The 17,880-nt window shown below is 42.1% G+C and overlaps 1 protein-coding gene across 2 annotated transcripts in view; it reads right to left on the reverse strand.

Annotated features, from left to right (window-relative positions):
- Positions 1–10,405: 10,405 nt before the first annotated feature.
- The window catches only part of siah1 (siah E3 ubiquitin protein ligase 1), a 39,302-nt gene continuing 31,827 nt past the window's right edge, over positions 10,406–17,880 (reverse strand). For both annotated transcript variants that reach the window (XM_026176823.1, XM_026176824.1), the window contains 3 exons: positions 13,062–13,243; positions 12,590–12,886; positions 10,406–11,232 (listed from right to left, as the gene is read on the reverse strand). In XM_026176823.1, coding sequence (XP_026032608.1) covers positions 10,861–11,232; positions 12,590–12,886; positions 13,062–13,243 — 851 coding nt within the window. In that variant the 3' untranslated portion in view covers positions 10,406–10,860. The remainder of the gene's footprint in view (positions 11,233–12,589; positions 12,887–13,061; positions 13,244–17,880) is intronic.

Below are 17,880 nucleotides of genomic sequence, written 5' to 3' on the forward strand. Positions count from 1 at the left end.
GTGACCACACTCCGTTACCAAGTCCCAATCCCAAAAAAATGAAAAGCAAAATAACTGAGAAGCAGGTGAGCATCAAGAATGTATATGAAGTTTTACTTGGCTTCACAAAGAGATGCGAGGAAAGGTTTGATTCGCTTGAAAAGAAGTTGGAAGCCTTCGAACAACGCATTGAAGTAAATACACAGGCGACCCAAAAAAACAGAGAGGAAATTGACAAGCTGACGACGAAGGTGGAGTCGCTGGTGAAGGAAAACAAAGAATTAAAGGAGAGCTGTCGGGAGAGTGCACGTTACCGCAGAAGATGGGACCTCAGAATTTTGGGTCTGACAGAGAAGGACAACGAGAATACACGTGAAACAGTGATCGGCATTCTAACAAGAATGGTTCCTGTATCAGTGGAAAAACTGCAGCTCATGGTTGATACAGTACACCGACTGGGGAAGAAAGACAATGCAGTGAGCAACAAGGTGCCAAGACCAATCATCATACAGTTCAGCATGAGGACAGCAAGGGATGAAGTATGGAGGAAATCCAAAGAGGCCAGGGTCTGCAAAGAACTGAACATAAAATTTAAAGAAGACTTCTCCAAAGAAGACCGTGAAGCTCGGATCAAGCTGTGGCCCAAGGTGCAGGAAGCTCGAAACAACGGCAAAAGAGCATTCCTAAAGGAGGGTTATGCAATAATAGACGGTAAAAGGATCGATCTGTGAGATGCACTTGAAGAAGTCACTACAAGTTAACCATAAAATGTGGGTATGTATGTGTGTATATATATGTTTATATATACATATCTGTTAAAAATACACAAATAAAAAATAGGAGAGGGTCAAAAAGCAAAGCCGTAGTTAAACGTGGGCTATCCAGAGCTAAAATTGCCGCATATATAAAGAGGTAGTACTGTGATAGGGTCGGAGTACTGTTATGATTACATAGGTAGGACACTAGGCTTATTCCTGCTTCAAGCACTTTTTTTTTTTTCTTCTAGTAAGTGCCAAGGAAGCCGTTACTGTTCTTGTTTTGTATTTTGTTCTTGCGTTTTGTTTTTGTTTTTTCTTTATCTTATAGATGGCTGTTTTATTAAGTTCCTTAAATGTTCGAGGCTTAAAAAAACAATGTCAAACGTAAGGCCATGTTCTTATTCTGCAAGGAACTTAAGGCAAACATTTTGTTTTTACAAGAAACACATTCTGGTAAGGAAGAGGAAACATTTTGGAAACATCAATGGGGAGATAGTATTCTTTATTCACATGGTACTACTCACTCAGCAGGAGTTATGATCTTATTCAACAAATTTGCAGGGAGAGTTATTGATCATAAAAGCGACGGAATGGGGCATTGGATCATGGTGTTGGTAGAAGTCTGTGAACAGAAAATTATTCTTATTAACGTGTATGGATACAATAACAGGTCGCTAAATAGAAATATGATGTCTAACTTAAGTAAATTAATTGCAAAGTGGAGTACTACATATGGTTCTACCCAGGTGATAACTGGAGGCGATTTTAACCTGGCTCCTAACTCATGGCTTGACAGACAACCACAAAGAGGAAATCAACCAGAACACGATAGCATTATTTGTGACTTTTGTACGACAACCAATATGATCGATTATTGGAGGATGACAAACCCAAATACGAAGAAATATACTTGGTTTAGTCCATCAAATAAAAACGTATGTTCAAGATTAGATTATTGGCTTGTCTCCCAAACAGTATCATCATATGTTACGAAATGTGAGACCCAGTCAACCCCACTTACTGATCATTGTCTGATAAGTCTCTTATTATCTCTACGTAAACAACAAAGATCTGACAACATATGGAAATTTAACAATAGTTTATTACAAAACGAAGACTTCTGTAAACAAGTTAAAGAACTTAAATCAGAAATTAACAATATGAGCATGACTAATGTCAGTAAATGGGAATGGTTTAAATATAGTGTGAAACAATTAGCTATAGAAACGGGAAAGAAAGTGTCTGCCCTACGCGTATGTGAACAGAAAAATCTAATTGAACAAATTCATTTATTATGTGGTAAACCCTGTATGACTGCGGAAGAGTCAGAACGCTTACAAACTTTACAAAATAAGCTAGATGAGGTGTACTTGATTAAAGCTAAAGGAGCATATGTAAGGTCTAGAGCCAAGTGGATTGAGCATGGAGAAAAAAATTCATCTTATTTCTATAGTCTAGTTGGGGCGATCGTGGCTCAAGAGTTGGGAGTTTGCCTTGTAATCGGAAGGTTGCCGGTTCGAGCCCCGGCTTGGACAGTCTCGGTCGTTGTGTCCTTGGGCAAGACACTTCACCCGTTGCCTACTGGTGGTGGTCAGAGGGCCCGGTGGCGCCAGTGTCCGGCAGCCTCGCCTCTGTCAGTGCGCCCCAGGGTGGCTGTGGCTACAATGTAGCTGCCATCACCAGTGTGTGAATGTGTGCGTGAATGGGTGGATGACTGGATATGTAAAGCGCTTTGGGGTCCTTAGGGACTAGTAAAGCGCTATATAAATACAGGCCATTTACCATTTACCATAGAGAAGTGTAGACAAACAAAGAAAAAAAATAACTAAATTGAGTAAGGATGGTACTATAATTGAGGAACCAAACAAAATAAGTGAGGAAATTAACATGTTCTATAGTAATCTGTATAAATCAAGAACTGAAAAAGAAAATGCAGATATGTTTTTGATATGATTAAAGATCAGGTTAAAAAATTGGAAGAGGATGATAAAACATGGTTAGAAGAAGATTTGAATATATCCGAATTAGATACAGCTCTAAAACAAATGAAAAATGGAAAATCGCCTGGAATTGATGGTTTAACGATTGAATTTTATAAAACCTTTTGGCAAGACATTAAAGATTTGTTATTTAATGGCTTTTTGGATTGTTTAAAAAATGAAGAACTATCCCCAACAATGAAAACAGGATTAATAACCTTATTACCCAAACCAAACAAAGATTTACAAATGCTAGACAATTGGAGACCCATAACACTTTTATGTAACGACTACAAATTATTAGCCTTAGTATATGCGAATAGGCTTAAAAGCGTCTTAACCAAATTGATTGATGAGTGCCAATCAGCGTTTATTAAAGGAAGGCAGATTCATAATAACATAAGATTAATATTAGATATGATTGACTATCGATCCTTTATTAATTCAGAAAGTTTAATACTATTTATTGACTTTTTTAAGGCATTTGATTCAATAGACCATAATTTTTTATTTAGATCTTTAGAACTTTTTGGATTTGGAAACAAATTTTGCAAAGTGATCAAACTGTTCTACAAGCAAATTTATAGTTATGTTTCACTCAATCCAGGCATAACATCTAGGATAGACATATTCTGTGGAATTCGACAGGGTTGCCCAATTTCTCCAAAATTATTTATTCTTTGCACTCAATTAATGGCTTACCTCATTGTGAACCATTCAGACATCGAAGGAATAAACATTTTTGATATTGAACTGAAAATAAGTCAGTTTGCAGACGACACAGTAATATTTTTAAAGGATAAATCAATACTCGAGAAAGCATTGAATGTCATTTCAATTTTTTCTAAAGCTTCAGGCTTGTGTCTGAACCTAAATGGTAAATGGACTAGTTCTTATATAGCGCTTTTCCACTCTTCTGAGCACTCAAAGCACTTTACACAACTTGTGCATTCACCCATTCGCACAAGCACAACTGACATTCACACACATTCATACTCCAATGGATGCATCGGAGAGCAATTTCGGGTTAGTATCTTGCCCAAGGATATTTGGCATGCAGACTAGGGGAAGCCGGGAATCGAACCACCAACCTTCCGATCAGTAGATGACCTGCTCTACCACCTGAGCTACAGCCTCCCAGAAGTGTGAACTTTTGCCACTTTATGATTGTTTGGAAAATAGCATGAGGACGATTCCAGTGAAAAATGAAGTTAAGTATCTAGGCATCTATTTAGACAAAGACATCAACACTAGAGAATCAAAAAACCTAAAAGACAAAATTGATGGCATGTCCAAAACACTAAATCATTGGTTGACGAGAGATATTACAATTTTTGGACGCAATCTATTATCCAAATCAGAGGGCGTCTCAAAGATGGTTTATCCAGCATACTCACTATACATTACCCCGAAAAGCATTAAAAAGATTAACTCTATAATCTATCAATTCATTTGGCGCAATAAAACACATTACATTAAAAAAATCACAACTTGTCAAAGATTACGCTAAAGGTGGTATAAAGTCAATTGATTTTCAATCAATGGTTGGAGTATTTAAAAGCCTTCCTCTTGAAACCTGACTCCATATGGTTCCATATCCCAAAAAATATTTTCAAAAAGGTGGGAGGGTTGGATTTTCTCCTGAAATGTGATTTTGATATATTGAAGTTGCCTGTGAAACTGTCAGAATATCATAAGCAGGTCTTGTCTTATTGGAAGATAGTGTTTGCCCATAACTTTTCACCACATTGCTCCACCTTGTGGAATAACAGAACAATTACAATTAATAAGAAGTCATTGTTTATTAAAGAGTGGTTTGAAAAAAAACATAATCTTTATAACAGACTTACTTGATGAAAGGGGTCAGTTTCTCTCAGTGGGTGTTTTTAATGCGAAGTTTAACATTCAGTGTTCCCTTAGAGAATATGACAAGGTTTGTAAGGCAATCCCCTTACCTCTGTTGAGTTTGATTCAAGGTTATTTGTATTACTCTAAGGCACAAATTAGTCTACCTTCTTTACATCTAAACCAGATTCCTTTGACGGATAAAAACTGTAATAATAAAACCATGAACAAGATATTTAAAAACAAATTATTTCACGACTTTAACAGTAACACAAAACTAAAAGGGAGTAATGTTAAAATAACGCACTTTTTAAAATGGCCTATCCCCCCCAAAGTCAAAGAAATGCAATTTAAAATAATTAATGGATATTACCCAGCAGCTGAAATGCTTAAAAAAAGGTTTGGGTTTGAGGTAGAGCCATGTGGATTTTGTTCACAAAATGCGGAAAGTATTGATCATTTGTTTTTTTCCTGCTCAGTAACAACTGACTTTTGGCAAGATCTAGTAGACTGGTTGAGTATAAGAATAGATGGGATGACCCCACTGACTCTAACACAAGTTTTATATAATAATGGTGATCCATCTAAGGAACTGTCCATGCTACACAAGGTGGTGATAATTATGGGCAAATACCACATACACAAATGCAAATGGAAAAGTAAAAGACCTTCCCTAACTGTATTGAAAATTGAATTAAAATCTTTCTTGTCATCTTTAGAATTACTGAGGGATTCATGTAAAGAGGCTGCTTTGATATGCGACAATGGGACTCAATCTCTATCCTTTTAATGATTGTGTTTTTGGTGTACTAAGTAAGCCACATGTATGTTAAAGTGTTCGCAGAAAGGAAACTGTTATATGTCATAAAAATGGCCTTCATATATTTATGTATATGTATATATGTGTTTTTTTTTTTGTTTTGTTTTGTTTTGTTTGTTTTGTTTTTTTCCGTTTGATTTCTTATTCAACCTTTTCAAGATGTTGTTGCACAAATGTTGTCTCCCAACGAGAGATTGTAATATGTGCATAAAAAAAAAAAAAAAAAAAACAGCTCTGCCTTCTTTTCGACTGCCCGGGACATTTAAACAATGGATAATCCGTATACAAAGAAATTCATGCTTTTCTCCTCAACAGAGAGCGTCCCCCGATTGAGCAACAGCGCCGTAAAATAAGAAGAATGGCGCCTAATTACAGAGTTAATAATGCAGACTTTGTAATATCTCACGTGTAGATTCATCAGCCAGATGAAGTGTTTACTGACAATTGACAGTGATGGCGCACATCATCATCACTATTCCAACAATCCTCTCCTCACAGACAAGCATAAACACACTCGACTATCGCTAAATCAGATTTAACACACGTTTGTAATGACGATAAATCAGTTTATAATAGGGTTTATTCGCTCGGTCAGCAGGTGGCGGTATCCTCGTACACTGGGGAGTAAACTGCCATTAAACGAACAGAAGAAGAAGAAAACATCTGCACATGCGCGGTACGGATCGGGTAGACCCGATTTGTACGGTCAGACTTTACACATGCGCAGTAAGGATCGGAGAGTCCTGATCCGTAACTTTCTTTTTATTTTTCGTTTTTGTCTACATTGTACTGAAATGCTTCATTATTGCAAACATTTTAAGATATACTTGTTATTCTTAACATCTTAACAGATACTCTGACCCATAACTATCGTAAAACGCTACGACCGGAAGTAGAAACCTTTCGCGCATGCGGGGTACCGATCGGGTTTCCGGTACGGATCGGGTAGTGACAGTTGTCAATATGCTAGCGGAGGAGATTATCCCCACTGCGAGAGTCACCACATTCCCAAACCAGAAACCGTGGATGGACAGATCGATCCGCACTGCAGTAAACGCCAGGACCGCCTCCTACAACGCGGGTCTCGCCACTGGCGATATGAGCGCCTACAAAGCGGCCTCATACGGCGTGCGGTGAGAGATGCCAAACGCAGGTACCGGGAACGTGTGGAGTCCCGCTTCCACCAGGGCGACACACGGAGTATGTGGCACGGACTACGCACCAACGAGCTGAATCGGTTCTACGCCCGTTTCGAGGTTAGCCAGGCGGCTAATGCTATCTACCGCCTGACTACCGAGGACAGTGACGTCATCAGCGAGAGACCGGTGACCAGCATCGCGGAGCATGACGTCCGAGCGGCACTGAGGAGAGTGAACACAAGGAAAGCGGCGGGGCCAGACGGCATCACCGGCCGTCTGCTGCGCTGACCAGCTAGCAGGTGTGTTCACTTACATCTTCAACGAGTCCGTGGCGAAGTCTGTGGTCCCCACATGCTTCAAAAGATCCACCATCATCCCTGTGCCCAAGAACAGCAACCCCTCATCCCTGAACGATTACCGGCCAGTTGCACTGACCTCGGTAGTAATGAAGGTGTTTGAGAGGCTGCTGAAGAACATCATCTCCTCCTCCATCCCAGACACCACAGATCCGCTGCAGTTCGCCTACAGATCCAACAGATCCACAGAGGATGCCATCGCCCACGTCCTACACACCACTCTCAGCCACGTGGACAAGAAACAGGGCAACTATGTGCGAATGCTGTTTGTTGATTACAGTTCAGCGTTTAACACAATAGTGCCCTGCAGACTGTTCACAAAGCTGAGGGATCTGGGACTTAACAGCCGTCTGTGTGCATGGCTGTTGGACTTCCTCACTGGCAGAACTCAGGTGGTGAGGGTGGGCAGGTGCTTCTCCAACAGCATCACCATCAACACAGGAGCACTTCAGGGATGTGTCCTCTCGCCACTGCTCTACTCCCTCTACACTTCAGACTGTGTGGCCACCCATGGCTCCAACACCATTGTGAAGTTTGCTGACGACACAGTGGTGTTGGGTGCCATCTCCAACAACGATGAGGCGGCCTACATGGATGAAGTGAAGAATCTGGCATCGTGGTGCCAGGACAACCACCTCCAGCTGAACGTCAGCAAGACCAAGGAGCTGGTGGTGGACTTCAGAAGGGGTCAGCACAGAGACTACAAGCCCATTATCATCAATGGAGCTCCAGTGGAGAGGGTGCAGTCCTTCAAGTATCTTGGTGTCCACATCTCCTCAGACCTGACATGGGCTGCCCACATTCAGGTCCAGACCAAAAAGGCTAGGCAGCGCCTGTATCACCTACGACAACTGAGGAAGTTCAGGGTCTCTCCAAAGATCCTCAGGATTTTCTATACAGGCGCTGTGGAGAGCATCCTCACACAGAACATGACATCGTGGTTTGGGAACAGCTGTGTGAAGGACCAAAAAGCTCTCCAGAGAGTGATCCGTACAGCAGAACGCTGCTGCAGGATTGCTCTCCCCCCGCTTCAGGACACCTACACCAGGAGATGCTGGACTAGAGCAGCGCAGATACTGAAGGACCCGTCCCATCCTGGCAACAAACTGTTCCAACTTCTGCAATCTGGTAGAAGGTTCCGCATCTTCCGGGCAAGGACAGAGAGACTCAAGAGGAGCTTCTATCCCCAAGCCATCCGTGCCCTAAACACACACACCCACCCTCTCACATCATCTATAATTGACTGAGACAGGACTCTCTTCCAGACACTCTAAACCAAGGCACAATGTACATTTCAATTATACACACACACACACACACACACACACACACACACACACACACACACACACACACACACACTTCTTCCTCTACACCCCCCCCAATTTTTGCACATGTCGAGGAGCGTGTCAGGCTACATTTCACTGTGTGTTATACTTGTATAACTATGCATGTGACAAATAAAGAACCTTGAACTTGAACTAGACATTGTATTTTATGTTGTTCATGTAAAACTGTTCCCTGTAGATCTGAAAAGTTTTTAAATGAACCGACTGTCGGGAAGATCAGCTTTTACTATTACAACGAATTTTATTCCATTTCATGATGGCCACAATCTTTTAAAAAAAAAAAAAAAAAAAAAAAAAAAAGTACTTCACCTACCCCCATCATGTTTTAGTGTTTGATCTTCTCCTAATCATAATTCCAATTTTGTTTTAAATGTTTTAAATCTTTTAAACTTGGCTCATTGCTTCATGCCGATATTGAAATATTTTTACCTGAACACCCTTCACAAATCTTAAGCTCAACAACAACCTGGAAAACTGGGAAAGAAAACAAAAGCTTCCAAAAATGCTGAAATGAAGGTTTACAACAGGAAGACCAATCTAATTTAAAAAATAAATAAATAAATAAAAGTCAAACAGGAGGAGCATCCACTGAACTGGATATGTTAGATGTAGAGTTCCTTACATTAATTTCTTTGCTTGTCAAAAACTGAGGTACTGTCAGTTTTACAGTCATCGTGTTGAATCCAAAAGCCTCAGAGAAAAAAATGGAAAAAAAAGGAAGAAAAAGCACAGAGTATGAAAAAGATAGATTTATTTAATGACAAATTAAAACAGAAGTGGAGGACTTCAGGGAGAGCAGCAACATTACTGAGACTCCACATGAGGAGAAATGGAGAGATGATTGGCTTGAACTCCCTCAATCCTTGAACAAAAAAAAAAAAAAAGGGCTCGAGGGGGAAGACTTACCACACAAATGAGAGGACAGCGGGACAAATAAATGAAGAGAAAATAAAATAAAGCAACCCAACTCTGGAAGAAAAGAAACCTTCAATAGAATGACAACTTGTTTTTTTTTTTTTCTTTAAACTACAAACACTGAAGTTTAGCCACAACTTTTACAATTGCCTTTTAATGTTTGTTTTTAAAATTCAATACAAAAACCGATAATTGTCATAATCTCCATGTAATAATAACAATAGCAACATTGTAACGGTAGAAACTGTCCCTCATTCCTTGTTGGGTGATCAGTCAATCGGTGAGGCAGACACGGGCAGACAGAGAAACGAGGCCGAGCACAAACGAAAGAGACGTGAGAAAATGAGCAGGTTTTCAGCAAAGACAGTGCACACGCGCGCACACAAAAAAACAAAACAAAAAAAAACCCACTAATAGTTCCAAAGAAATAGACTTGAGAAATAATTCTTCCAACTGAAATGCAGTGTTTAGGTTTTTTCCTCCTTGTTCTAAAAAACAAAAAGGACCCCTTTGTTCCTAGGTCAATTTATTACACCTGCACACAGAGCCTGTAATGCAAAGAGCAATGTGCGTTTGGCATGTCAGAAAGCCGTTGATGTGTCCACTTTGAAAATAAAACTCCAGGGCTGACGTAGCTGAGGGCCTTCTTACATCCAACCAGTATGACAGCAAAGTTTAATAATTGATGATGACAGTCAACAATTCAATAACAAGCATCCGGTGCTCAATCTTTAGCTTTGGGGGGAGGAACCGGTGTGGAGCAGAAGAAAGCAAAACGAGCTCGCGCAGCTGTAGTAATCCCGGGACCCTTTACACAGATCCAAGCTTCTTTTCCTGGACGTTACTTGGGGATTGGGGTGCTACAGCCATTCATGTCTGTGAGTGATGATCCCCAGTCACAGGCGAAGATACATTTTAGATAAAGATTTTTAGGGACTCAGGGTTCCAGTTTGAAATAGTCAATAGCAGCCACAGCCATAGCCCTGCGAGGGTGGGGAGCGTGGGAACCGTTCCAGTCCGAGTGAGGGAAAGTGTGGGGGGACTTGAGGGGTACTGAGGTGGATTACAAACAGGAAGTGCTAGCTGTCTTGCAAGCACTCCAGCACTGACCAGGAGTCCGTTTTGAACTATAGCTTGATCCTTCAAGTCAGGGACTGGAGCCCCTTCCACGTTCCGCTCGGGAAGAGCCGTAGTGTCTGAAATGTGTGTGTGTGTGTGTGTGTGTGTGTGTGTGTGTGTGTGTGTGTGTGTGTGTGTGTGTGTGTGTGTGTGTGTGTGTGTGTGAGTGAGTGAGTGAGAGAGAGAGAGAGAGAGTGCGATGAGAATGAGTTGTGAGAAATCACTCTAAGACAGGGACACGTGGCCAGGAAGGGAGTTTGACAGTTTGTGTCCGCGTTTACGACGAACAGAGGGCGAGGCCCCGCGTGGGTCTCACATAATGTGTTTCCAAGTCTATAGCCGTCACTACACAGTTATGCTATTTTGTTTCATTTCCTCCACTCATCCATCCAAACATTCAGCCATCCATTTCCCCCCCCCCCCCAGGCCTCCATGGCTGCCTAATTAGACAGTCCAAATCCATGTCTGAAGGAGTGAGGCAGAGAGGGGTGGGGCACTGTGAGGTCTAATAAAAAAAAGAAAACAAAGAAAAAAAAAAATGCCCCCTAACAATATGTAACTTGTTTGTTTTTTTTTTTAAATCCTCTTCTCTTCAAAGTTTTTAGCACATGGAGATGGTGACGTTGATTCCCAGGTTGCCGTTCTCAGCAAACAGTTGTGCGATGGATGTGTCGAACACCAGGCAGTCGCTGTTCATGATAGCTGTGGCGATGCCCTCGTGGATGGAGCGTGGCGTGGCCTCCCAGGTCAGACGACGCCGGTGCCCGTTGAGCTCCAGTCGGTAGGCGAAGTTCTCGGCCTGCTTGCGAGTCCCAATGAGCTGCACGATGGCAAAGAACTGCTGGTGTCCGTCGTACTTCTCCTGCTTCTCCAGCACAAGCATGAAGTGGAAGCCGAAGCACGACTGCATCATTACCCAGTCCACCGCACCAGGCAGGTTGATATCTGTGGCCAGGAACACGATGTCCTCCCCCTGGACGGAGACACAAACAGGGTTAATCATCTTTAGTTGTCAGCCTGAAGTTAACACCCAACGCTGCTCACATAAAGATCTTTTACATCATCATGATCTCAAAATAAATACATGTTATAAAACAAGCTGCAAAAGGAACAAGCCGTTTGTTGTTCTCATGTTAAACGCAATTTTCTGGAATAATCTGGCCAGTATTTGACAGGGAGTATGCTCTTGATACCAACCACACCGTTATGAGACCTCGACCACTGGAAAGTTCAAAGGTGTGCCAGACCGCGACTTTCGGACTCGGGAGACTGAGAAACACATTAAAGTTGACATAATGACTTATGCACTTGTCTTTTTGAAAGGGGTTGTGATTTGCACTTGTCATCCGGCTGTCTTGTTGCAGGCTGACTTTTAGCATAACAGTAAAGAACAAGCAGAGACAAGTCTCCATGCAACCCCCACCTTTTGCACAATGGACACGTCGACTCATTGTTAACATCAAACCATCTAAAATTCTCAAGACCAAGTAAGATATGAGCCACTGAGTAATCATTAGTGTTGTCTTGCAGTCCAATCTTACAGCTTTAAAAACAAATTTCTAAGACAATTACGCCAAAAGTCATCCCACGAATTAAAAGGCTAAACCACTTTCAACAAAAAAACAAAAAACAAAAGTACTGTAGTACTGCTGGCTGCAGTAGCATGCCAACTTTAATACGTCAGTGTTGCCAGATAAGATAACCACCATCATGGATGTTCTCGTTGTAGGGGCAAAGATCCTCCATGGTTTCAGAACAGATCATACAACTATATGTACAAGCCGCTCAGGCTTTGCATGACATCAGTGAGAGATGATTTCCTTATGTGGTGATCTCAGGCAGCTTCAGCTGTGAGCACAAAAGCTCACCTGTTGCCAGAGAAGCTCCGCCCACCTAGCAGTGGTGTAAACTACTGGAGTGTTCCTTCAATTTAAAAGTAATCATGATATTAAAATGAACAAATTCTGCAGGCTATAACAACTCATTTGTAAATTAACACACATTTACACAGTATGTTGTTTCCTTTGCTGTCCAGCAGAGGGCACACTCAAAATTCCCCATCAGCTTAGTGGGATGGAGTATGAAATGTTTTCCATGTTTCCACTTCATTTGAACAAACTCTACGCTGTTTATTCAGACTTTTATTTCTAGTTTATTTCTAAGAGTTTATTTCTAAGTCACAAACTTAATTGCAAACCCTGTACGATCCGTGTTTAAATAGCATCAATTCAGATAGTCTTCAAAGTGTCTCATCCTCACTTAGTAAAAATGGCACACACTTTTAGGAGCATGTTTTGTGGAAGAAACTGAGGAGCTGAGTAACTTCTAACCTGCAGTGTGGTGATGGACTTGTGCTGGTGCATCAGGTGAGGCATGACTGCATCCAATGATCCCTGCCACTTGCAAGAGGCGCCGGGGCAGGGGCAGGAATACGGCCGAAACTCGCAAAGCTCTTCGTGCTCGGTTTTGTCGGTATGAGGCAAGGTGACTTCGCAGCCTGATGAGGCATACTTGCAGGGGAAAAGGACAGAGTTGGCCACCTTCTCCATGGCCAGGTTCCTGATGGAACCCAGGGGACCTCGGCAGGTGGGGCAACAAGTGAGCTTAGGCCGGCAGTTGGAGCACACCTGGGGATGAAGAAAAATAACTTTTTTTTTTTTTTTTTTTTTATTTATATATACACAAGTATGTTCATGACAAGTTTACTAAAATGTTAATCTTCACAATTATGCTTCTGCAAGAAATTTTCCTAGCAACAACAACAAACAGTTCAGGTTCAGTTACAGGCTGGACTGTACACACCAGGTGTCCGGACTGGCACTGGAGGATTGGGGGGAGGACATAGTCGAAGCAGACAGGACACTCAAACAGGCTCGCCAGGTCACTGTTGGAGGCTGTGGTGCCTGAAAGGGTGGGCACACGCTGAGAAGGAGGGCACTTAGATGTTCCTGTGGGCAGCGCGGTGGCAGTCTGGCGACTCATTTCTGACAAGAGAGGAGGATGGTTATGATAAAGCCATAAGCACATCATATTTTACCATACCATTACCAAGCCTTAGTTAAAAGATAAGTATGACTAATTGTCTAGCCCTCCCTTTGTTGGCAGCTCTTACTCTACATCGGAGTCAAAACAGGTCACTGAGGTGGAAGAAACAGACAAGACAACGGACATGAAGGACAAACATCACTGTGTTGATGCTGGTTGCAGAGCATGCAATTTGTTTAAAAACATGTAAATGAAAATATACCAAAATTATAGGGGTGCAACGATACTCGTATGGATATTGAACCGTTCGATACAGTGCTTTCGGTTCGGTACGCACATGTACCAAACAATACAAAATTTTAAATTTTATCAACTTTCCTTCTGATGATGCTTTCTGTGTTGAGCGCTCAGTGGATCTGCGCTCGACAGTGCAGCCTAGGCGGAGTAGTCGAACGCAGATTCACTGAGCGCAAGGCAAGCTAGCGAGACAGAAGCTAAGCTCGTTGCAACATGGCAAACTGAACCTCCCCCACCCTCATTCAGATCTGGCGTTTGGAACTATTTTGGTTTTCATGTGACGTATAACCCTGAAGGTAAGCGCGTCATGGACTAAATCAATCAATCTTTATTTATAAAGCACTTTTCATACAAAAAATGTAGCACAAAGTTAAAAGCAGCCCACCCCACCCTCCAACTCACTCCCCACACTCTCATTAACATAAATGATGTGAATACACACATATATCTCCCCCCCCCACACACACACACACACACACACACACACACAAAGAGTAAAAATTGGGCTGGGTTCACATGAGCCAAGTGAGGAAACACTATAACAGGGAGCCGTCTGCACCGGGAGCCGGTCACAGACCGCAGCCTCCAGGCTGGGCACACAGCAGGAGGGAGGCAAAGAAGCCCCCCAGCCAGGCTGAGAGGACCCCCAGAGACCCAGCAGCCACGGTCGATCACAGCCCCGGTGCAGAGAGCCCCCTCCGAGGAAACACTGGAGATATGACACAATAGGATATATACAGGGTAAAATGATAAAATAAATAAGAACGGGATACAATATAAATATAAATAGAGTAAGAAGATTAAAAAAATGAATAAGAATAAAATCAATAAATATTAGGTAAAGCCTAAATTAATAATAAAATAACGGGATAGAATAAATAAGCATAAAATAAATAAACGCTAAGTAAAAGCTAAATTAAAAAGGTGGGTCTTGAGCCTGTTCTTGAAAACATGTACGTTCTCTGCGGCCCTGAGCTCCTCCGGCAGGCTGTTCCACAGACGAGGACCATACCACTGAAAAGCTGCCTCTCCGTGAGTATGTGTCCTGACTTTAGGGACAATCAAAAGGCCAGTACCAGAGGACCTCAGGGTCCGCGAGGGTTCATATGGTAAAGGCAGATCTGAGAGATAAGAAGGCCCAAGACCATTAAGACATTTAAAAACCAATAAAAGAACTTTAAAATCGATCCTGAAACACACGGGGAGCCAGTGCAGCGATTCTAAAACCGGTGTAATGTGGGCCCGCCCTCTGGTCTTCATCAGCACACGAGCTGCCGAGTTTTGCAAAAGTTGTAAAGTTGAAATATTCTTCTTAGGAAGACCAGAGAGCAGGGCAGTAATCAATGCGACTGGTAATAAAAGCATGCATCAACATCTCTGTGTTAGCCCGAGAGAGAATAGGGCGGACTCTGGCTATATTTTTTAGATGATAAAATCCAATTTTGGTCACATGTTTAACATGTGGGATAAAACCAAGCTCAGCGTCAAAAATAACACCCAGGTTTTTCACTTGTAGCGAAGGACATAGTGAAAATGCCTCTAATTTAGACAAGAGTTTCTCTCTCTGAGCCTCAGGACCGACGATTAAAACTTCGGTTTTGTCCTGGTTAAGCTGTAAAAAGTTTTCTGCCATCCAAGATCTTATATCTAAGACACAGTTAAAAAGGGCATCCATTGGTCTGGTGTCATCAGGAGACACGGAGATGTACAGCTGCGTGCCATCAGCGTAACTGTGGAAGTTCACTCCATGCCTCCTGATGACACCGTCAGCATATACAAATTAAAAAGTACAGGGCCTAGAACCGACTCTTGAGGCACACCACATGTCATTTTATGGATCTTAGAGGAACATGTATCCATACTCACCATAAAAGATCTGTCAGAGAGACAGGAAGTGAACCAGTTGTGTACAGCACCAGAGAGGCCCACCATGTGTTTCAGTCTGTTTAAAAGAACAGCGTGGTCTACTGTATCAAAGGCTGTGCTTAGATCCAGTAGCACCAGGACTGAGAGCTTTTGGGCGTCCCAGTTACATCGAAGATCATTTAAAACCTTTAGGAGAGCCGTCTCTGTGCTGTGGTTCACCCTAAATCCAGACTGGAATATCTCCAGGATCTGTCTATCATTTAGAAAATCATTAATCTGAGTAAAAACAAGTTTTTCTAAGATTTTACTTAAAAATGGTGAGTTGGATACAGGTCTGTAGTTATTAAAATCATTACAATCCAAATTGCTCTTCTTCAGAAGGGGTCTCACCACCGCCGTTTTAAAGGCAGCAGGGAAGACACCCAACTGAAGAGCGCAATTCATCACGTATAAAAGCTCAGCCTCAAAAAATCCATAAAGTGTTTTAAAGAGTGAAGAAGGGATTGGATCTAAAGGACATGTGGTGGGTCTCACTGTGGAGAAAACTTTCTGAAGGTTCTCAGCATTAACCAGGACAAAGCTGTCCAGTGTCTCCTCAGGTACAATCGAGCCCTCAGATGTCTTTACAAACATATCGCGATTAGATAAAATATCAGATCTGATGGCGCTGATTTTTCCCCTGAAGTGGTCTGCAAACTGCTCACAGAGCGAGTCTGTGGGGTTCTTTGGGAGCTGTTAAAATCAGGGTTAAATAAATGATCTATGGTGGAAAAGAGGACCTTGGGATTATTTTTGTTATTACTGATTATTTTGGCGAAGTATGAGTTTCTTGAATTCCTTAATGTATTATTGTACATTTTAAGTTGCTCGCAAAATATTTGATGGTTGATAGTATTTTTAATTTTTCCTCCATCTCCTTTCTGCTGCCCTGCAATTTCTTTTGAGTGTTTTGACTTCTTCGTTTCTCCAGGGTGATGCATGTTTTACGTTAATCTTTTTGGTGGTGAGTGGAGCAATGGAGTCAAGGCTTTTCTTCAGTTTGCTGTTGAAATGATTAAAAATCAAATTGCAGGGTGCAGGTAGAATCACAGGGGGGCATTCGTCTAAAACCCTGGTAAAATTTGCAGCCACTTCAGAGGTTAGATAGCGCCTCCTCACAGTTCGCACCGAGGTCTCCCGCTGAATAAAACCGGTGATGTTAAAAAAAAAAAAAAACCACACTGAGACAGCCAAGTCAACAACAGAGGACACGCTGGTGGACAGCCCATGGGTGATGACCAGGTCCAGAGTGTGTCCTCTGTTGTGAGTCGGCTGCGTGACATGCTGGGTAAAATCCAAACAGTGAAGAATGTTTAAGAATTCTTTTGATGCAGAGTCAGAAGGATTATCTATGTGCAGGTTAAAATCACCGGTTAAAATTATATTATATTTTGAATGTATGTTTGTTAAAAATTCTGAGAATTCCTTGATAAAAGCAGCGCTGTCTTTAGGTGGTCTATAAATTGTGACAGATAAAACTGGAGGGCTGCTGAAAACAATAACATGGAATTCAAAAGTGGTAAAATGATCAAATAAAATTTGTTTGGAGGTGAGTGTGTTGTTGGCTAAAGATGCAGTCCCACCACCTCTCTTACCACTTCTAATAGAAAAAGAGAAATTAAAATTTGGTGGGGAGGCCTCAGTGAGAACAACTGGTGCATCCGAACCCAGCCATGTTTCAGTTAAAAATAAACAGTCAAGTTTATTATCTAAAATTAAATCATTAATAATAAAAGACTTGTTCAACAGAGAGCGGACATTTAAAAGTGCCATACTGATTGAGACTGGTGGATTTTTGACAATAGAGTTGAATGGATGTTGATATTTAGGTTATTAATGTTTTTGGAGTTACTGGATTTATGATAATTCTGTTGCTCTGTTTGTGATTATGACGGGTATTGTGTTGACTGTGGGAAAGAGAGGTCCGAGTCCAAAGTTTTGTGTATTACTGTTAAAAGTGGAACAAATATAGGAGCTGGGACCAGGGGAACATCAGTCAGTGGCAGACAGATCAGCAGGTAATGTCAATTTGGGGTAGTGACAGGGCGATGTGCGGGAGTGCTGTACGCCAAATGCCAAATTGGTAGACAGCAAACGGCGTCCCCAGGCGTTGAGGTGGAGCCCGTCTGCCCCAAAAAGATGCCTCCTCTCCCAGAAGGCATCAAAATTGTTAAAAAAAAAAACCCACGCCGTGGGAGACACAGGCGGAGGAAAGCCAGGTGTTGAGGCTGAGCAGCCGGCTGAAACGGCCTATCCCTCTGCCACAGGTGGGGGTGGGCCCGGAGATAAAAGCATTCACCTGCAACTGACCAAGGAGGCTGAAGAGTTGGAGGAAGTCCAACTTCAGCAGCTCAGATTGCTGTTTGGGGATGTCATTGGTGCCGATGTGGATGATGAGCCGGTTAACCTGTGGGTGGGATGCCAGAATGTTGGG

Source organism: Astatotilapia calliptera, chromosome 7 (genome assembly GCF_900246225.1).
Source record: "Astatotilapia calliptera chromosome 7, fAstCal1.2, whole genome shotgun sequence".
NCBI lineage: Eukaryota > Metazoa > Chordata > Actinopteri > Cichliformes > Cichlidae > Astatotilapia > Astatotilapia calliptera.